This window comes from Terrapene carolina, unplaced genomic scaffold, assembly GCF_002925995.2.
Source record: "Terrapene carolina triunguis isolate 2854851 unplaced genomic scaffold, T_m_triunguis-2.0 Scaffold764, whole genome shotgun sequence".
Classification (NCBI taxonomy): domain Eukaryota; kingdom Metazoa; phylum Chordata; order Testudines; family Emydidae; genus Terrapene; species Terrapene triunguis.
In genome coordinates, this window is record NW_020665115.1 from 172176 (window position 1) to 178552 (window position 6377).

General features: G+C 41.4%; 1 protein-coding gene across 4 annotated transcripts in view; it reads right to left on the reverse strand.

Annotated features, from left to right (window-relative positions):
- The window catches only part of LOC112118337 (butyrophilin subfamily 1 member A1-like), a 98172-nt gene that overhangs the window by 48781 nt on the left and 43014 nt on the right, over positions 1 to 6377 (reverse strand). For 3 of the 4 annotated variants that reach the window (XM_024216603.2, XM_024216602.2, XM_024216600.2), the window contains one exon: positions 2267 to 2287. The exons of the other annotated variant lie outside the window; for it this stretch is intronic. In XM_024216603.2, the coding sequence (XP_024072371.1) occupies positions 2267 to 2287 (21 nt within the window). The remainder of the gene's footprint in view (positions 1 to 2266; positions 2288 to 6377) is intronic. 4 annotated transcript variants of the gene reach the window in all.

Genomic DNA, 6377 nt, shown 5'->3' on the forward strand with positions numbered 1-6377 from the left:
CCTGCCTCTCTGTAAGACCTGAGGGCATGCTTGCTTAAGCTGCAGGGGATAAGATAGGAGGTGGGGGCCGCATTCTTGTACCAAATGTACCAGGAACAATTTGTTTGAACAGATGAAGACTCGAAGTCCCCACTCCCTGTTTCTGTTTTTTATCTGTACGTAACTCCCTCTTTTCTCTCAACCTCTGATACGTAACGAAAAAGCTGATAAGAAGCTGCTGAGGCATCATGAACTGTTTGTACTGTCAAAGAAGATAGATATGCATGAATATTAGAAGCTTTAACTAATAAGGGGGGGTTTGGGGTTTTAAGTTGCTTAACTATGACGTGACGGAACTGTCTATATAATCTCACTAGTTGTTGTAAAGGGTGTGCTGGTTCTCTCTGGAGATGGGCCGCTCTCTATTGTTGTGTGCACTCTTCAATAAAGAGCTTGTATTGGACCTTGCTGGTGTTGCCTGTCTCTCACTCTGCGGTCAGACAACGAACCTTGCCGTCTGGGTTAAAAAGTCCCCGACAAGACTAAGTAAAGTTTAGCTTTAAGTGAAAGCACTCTTGTGTTGCCCTGTTTGTGCCAGCCATCTATCAGTTGGATGGCTGTGTCTCCCTTGATGTATTTCCTGACACCACCTCACACAGAGTAAAAGTTACTAAGAGCTTTGGGTTGAAAGAACTCCAGGTAACAAAGGGGAGGGTTGGAAGCGTCGACACCAACCGGAGTTGGAGTTATAGTGTTTTCAAAGATGTTCATTAAAATGGGTTAGCTAACACGTTTTAAAACACCATTTTTTATCTAGCACAGACAGAATTTTACACCTTGAAAAATCCATTAGCATTGGCTAGGACGAGATACTAAATTTTATAACCCAACTGACATGGGTAATTAATCTGATTCCTGAGAGAAGGAAAGGAAAGTCATACACAGCATCCGAATAAGTGGGCTGTAGCCCACGAAAGCTTATGCTCTAATAAATTTGTTAGTCTCTAAGGTGCCACAAGTACTCCTTTTCTTTTTATACACAGCCCAGTATCTCCCTTAAGGTTAAAATTTCCACGGGTTTGAGAGACACCCCTGGTTCGATCTGTATTCCCTCTTGTACATAAAATGGATTTCAAAAGAATTGGAACTTTCCAAATGGAAGAAGCAATGTTAGTGTGACTGCTATAGCTAATGGACAACACAATGATTGAGGGGAACTGGGTTCCCATGTCTGCCATAAATTCCCATATCTCCTTAGGACAGCAACCAAAGCTTCCTATTCTTCACTTTCCCCGTGTTTACAAGGGAGACAATAATGCTCAGGGCCTCACAATTTGATAGGTTGTTTCATTTATTATTGTTGAGAGTGTGCTTTGAGCTCCTCCAGTGGAGGCTGGTTGGGATGAGAGGAAATCCCTCCTTGGGAACAGGAAAGAGAATCAGTCCCTGCCCAGAGAAACTGGCAGAGCCTAAAGGGAGGGCAGCCTTGATGGGGCTTCTTAGGAAGCAGAGGCGGATTATTGAAGGCATTTAGGCATCTCAAAGTGCAGATAAGCACCTAGCTGGATGTTTTAAAGTGCCTAGGCACCTCATACCGACTGAAATCCAGAAGAAATGACTGATGTCACTTCTCCCATCTTGGCCCCATTTGAATAGTCTAGAACTAATGCACAAACAAGTCTGGCACATAGCACTGCCGTAGGCTGGGGCCGATAGTATCCCACAGGCAAGGAGGAGGATTTTCAAAAACATCCAAGTGAGCGAGAAATGGAGACTTTCCAGGGAACTTGTGCTCCTACAACACTCAGGCTGTCGAAAAATCCCACCAATATTGAATAAGACGGTTTAAGGCAGAGGTACTTGTGCCCTCTCTCCTCATTATGACCCCTATGAATGTAATCACAATATATGCATGAATATCTGAGACAGACATACCTGTGTTTTATGTTTCAAGGTAATTTTCCATATAAGGCAACTACAGCTTGTTTTACCCTATGATTAGTTTTACAATTAGAATGAAGATAATGGCCAGAATCAGAGTCTCCAAGCTTTCTGGTTTGCAGCATTACAGCTCAAATCAATCAGGGAATTGATCTTTGTGCATTCCTGAGATACACTGAAATTGTCATCAGCTGGTCTGCTTGGGGAATGAATTAAACTCAATTCTCATGGCCACTGGTGCAGTGAGGAAAGAGATGAAGGTGAGGAGAGGGGGAGAGCCAGAAACTTATTCAGAGCATTATTCTGGTAAGGAACAATATTCTGGTGAAAAAAACGGAGCACATACCAATTGTTTTCTGCAGTTGCTCTGCAAGAGAAGAACGACATTTCAATTACTGTGTCAACATTTCATTTGTCACCTTGCCATGAAGAAGCAGCTCGTTCTGGAGCCCAAACCCAAAATCTTTGGCCAGGCCCTCCCTATTGTATCATCACTGGCAGATGCATTTTTCAGAACTTTCTCCTTTTTCATTGTGACAATTTGGGTATTAAAAATGACTCCCTTTTTGCCTCCTGATCATTACCGGTAAGAGAATAACAGCAGCCTAAGATTATGCACATTTGCTTCATATTTCAAAGACAGGGAATCAGTATCGGTGTGGTGTGAGCAGGATTTTAAGCAGTTAACAAGATATAAGTAGATCAGTGCCTAAAGAAATTCAGTATGGGCTAACTCCCTGCTACACTTTATGAAAACCAAAGGCATTCTGAAAAATGTTTTTCAGGCATAGCACCAGTCAAAGTCCTTTGTGCTCTCAACAATTGCAGGATATGCCATATTTTTTACTGGCCTGAATCTGTGGCCTCTGCCTATGTCTGCTCATAACTGCCCCATCACTACCTCCTGTCTAGTTCCCCTCTGCTTCAGTCCAGCCCACCAACCTGACTTCTCTTCACTTTCCTCCATGTTTGCTCAGCAATATCTAGATCTTGCCACGCACGGCTCTGCTGTCCCCACATTTCAATTTGGGGCAGGGGAGGGAGGGAGGGAGGGAGGCATGGCTCACAGGCCTTTCTGCATAAGGTTTTCAAAAGGTTTTTATTTCAAAACAAGTGAATTGTCCTTTTAAACTTCTGTGCTGGGTGAGAATTTAAGGGTTTGGCCTCCAAAAGAATAATATATTTTATGCATATTCATTTTTTATTTTAATATATTTCATTGAGAAATCCAGTAACAGAGGTTGATGCACTAAACATATTACTAAAATATTCCATATCTAATCAGAGAGAAAAAAAGCCCTCCGAAAACAAAACTGTAGGTCAGAATCTGCTCTCAGTTATATAAGTTTAAATACATATTAAGTCTATTGACTTTCACAGAGTTATATCCAAAATAGATTTTTTTTCTCAAATAAACACTGAACATTTGGGTCCTTTTTTTTGTCCAACTCAGCCATTTTATTGATAGTTGGAAGCAAAGTTACAGAATCTGTCCTGAGTTGCAGTTGTATGTTTCCAGAAAAAAGTTTTGCAGTCATTGGAATAATTCTGTATTTGAACTTGCATAATTGAGCCCAAAAGCTGGTCCAAGATTTTGGATTTTGAGTTATACATTTCTTATTATACATATGTATGAGGTTGTCAATTGGAGTTTTCTTAGAGTTAATGCAGAAGGGGGAGCCTTTTACTGCAGAAATAAATATTGCTACCCTTCCATTATTATTGGTGAGATTTTAGTGACACAATCTCTAGGAACATTTCAGAGCCGTGGTTCTCACAGCAAGTGTACCTCTACACCTTGCACCTATTTACTAAGAAATATTATTGTAGAGGGAGCTGCTATGGATCCTTATATTTAGGTTGCCTAATTCTATTATAAAATACTCTGTGATGTTTTTGAGAAGTTCTCACATCTCCATTGTTTGCATTAGCCCTGAATCAGGGGAGAAAATCCTTTGACTAGGAATGCACCTTTACTTTCTTTCATTAAATTCTTTCAGGTTTTATTGAGATATAAACTTTGAGTATATATTAAACCCCACAGTTCTTTTATACATATATCAACCAGTATCCTTTTTCTCTAGGAACCAAAGTGTTCTGTATCTACAAATTTAGTGTTCTCTACTTTTCAAACTAAAAAGTTCTCTGTAATTATATTAAACTTTAGTTGATTACCAAATGTTAGAATATATGTAACCAGTAAAGGAGTGTGTGTAAGCCCTTGCTCTGAGCATGCTGACCCATACACATTGTATCCAGATGTGCAGAGTGGGGCTACTAGTAATATGTTTATTCTAAGATGTGTTTTGTGACTGCTACCATAATAAACCACTACTTGATGTTTAGGTCTATAAGAATCACTTGTTGTCAAAGATAGATCAATTGGCAATGTTTTAGCTTATTGGTTACATAAGCTGAGATACCTGGAACTCACAGTGAGACCAATGGTGGAAAAGGAACTTTTTGTCCTGAACAATATATATGAAAAGGTATTTGGGGTGTTTGGAGTACATCGAGCTACTGCCAGCCGAGTAAATGCCCAAGACAAGGGAATGTATAAGAAGCTGATCCTTGAACCATTAACTGGGAATTTTCCGGCTTCATAGGGCTCTCGGTCGGAACCTGCCCAGTGGATCAGAGCCCCCAACTTCTATTACATGTTCCAGCCAAGAGGCTCGGGAGGCTTAGACCAAGTATTTACCGGGCCCCTGCCAGAGGCCCTGAGTCCCCCTTATTGCAGTGGCCTGATCCAACAGGCAATCTCAACGATCATGTGAGGGGGCGTACCAACCCTGAACTGGGCCAATGGTGGTGGCCCCACTTGATATGCTGGGCCTCCTGTGACAGGGAGTAAGTCTAGAGAATAGGAGGGGTGCTCTGCATGGGTAGCTATTGAGAGTTGGTGGGGAGAGCTGTTCCTACCTGCTCCTTGTTCCAATCCCAGACACCACAGTGACCTCTCACAGACCCTTTGCATCCTGCTCACGTCTCCATCCTCCCACCCCCACAAGCGCTCACAGTTTACAGGGAACAATATACAGGGGCTGAAACATACATCAGATGCCACAACATTTCCATTGGGGGTGCTAAACCCTAGTACACCCTGGCTATGATGCTGTTAGTCAAACCTGCCCCCAGGGAAAATGTCCTGATTCCTGAGAGGTGTTCCATAGGGATTATGGTTGTACTGATTATTCTAAATGTCTAACTTTAGGAAACAGGGAAGGGGCCTTGATCTGTCTAAACTCTGATTTTTGTCCCTCTTGTGCCTCAACAAGCAAGGGCCTGATTCAAATCTCATCCAAGGCAATAGAAAGACTTCTATTGATTCAAATGGAGTTTGGATCATGGTTGTTTGTACCTGGCTCACAAGGAAACTCTGTAACCAATCCATATCTGCTAAAGGACCATGACATAGTGTCAGAAGAAAACTAGAACCAGAGGAGAACAGAAACAGAAGGTTGCAAAAAGAAAGAACAGTAACAAAGCCTGAAGGATCTCACCAACATGCCATTCTTCAATGCCCCAAGAATTTGAGCTTTGACAAACCTTCAGAATGGACAGACTGAAAACAGTGTTTTGCAATATTTCAAATTGCAAGAAAGCTTCACAAGGAAACTGGAGATATACAGGTTTGGGGAAGCAGGCTGAGCATATCTTTAAATCCTTGAACTTTACTGAAGACAGTCACCAAGAAGACTATGAAAGGCTTCTGCCTATGTTTGATGCATACTTTATACCCCAGCGAAATGTGACTTATGAAAGACCCTGTTTCCACCAGGGAAATCATGAACCAGTGGAAAATATTGAATGTTTTCTAAGAAATCTGTATAAATTGGATGAAAACTGTGATTTTGGGGATGCTAAACATGAAAATATCAGAAACAGTCTGGTTATTGGGTGAGCAGACAAAATATTTTCAGAGACTTTCAGTTAAAAAGAGAACTAACCCTGCACACAGCTAGTCATATAGAAAAGCAGGCTGAGTGTGTGAGACAGAAAATCCAAGACTAACTGGCCAAACCTGAAAAACAAGAAACTAGCTTAGAAGCTGTTAACAAATGCAGCAGGAGTGCTAGCAGTTAATACCATAAGACCCCTGAAGCAAGGAGAGAGAACTCCCAAGAGGGACAAATTCAAGCCTAGATGCACAAGGTGTGGAAAAAGTCATATTCCAAGAGTGATGCATTCCAATCAGAGGTGCAGAGTGCAACGAATTGAAGTAATATGGACATTTTCAATTGGCTCATACTACAGGACATCATGGGCAGTTTTTCCTGAGATCTATAACTTATGAAGATCCAGAATCTTCTTGGAGAATGAAATTGAATATTAATGCCAAGACTATTGACTTTAAAAATGAATCAGAAGTAGACCTCACAGTCATCTCAGAAGGGACTTAGAGTCACCTTCAACCCTTTCCAGAGCTGAAGTCACCTGACATCACCCTGACTAGC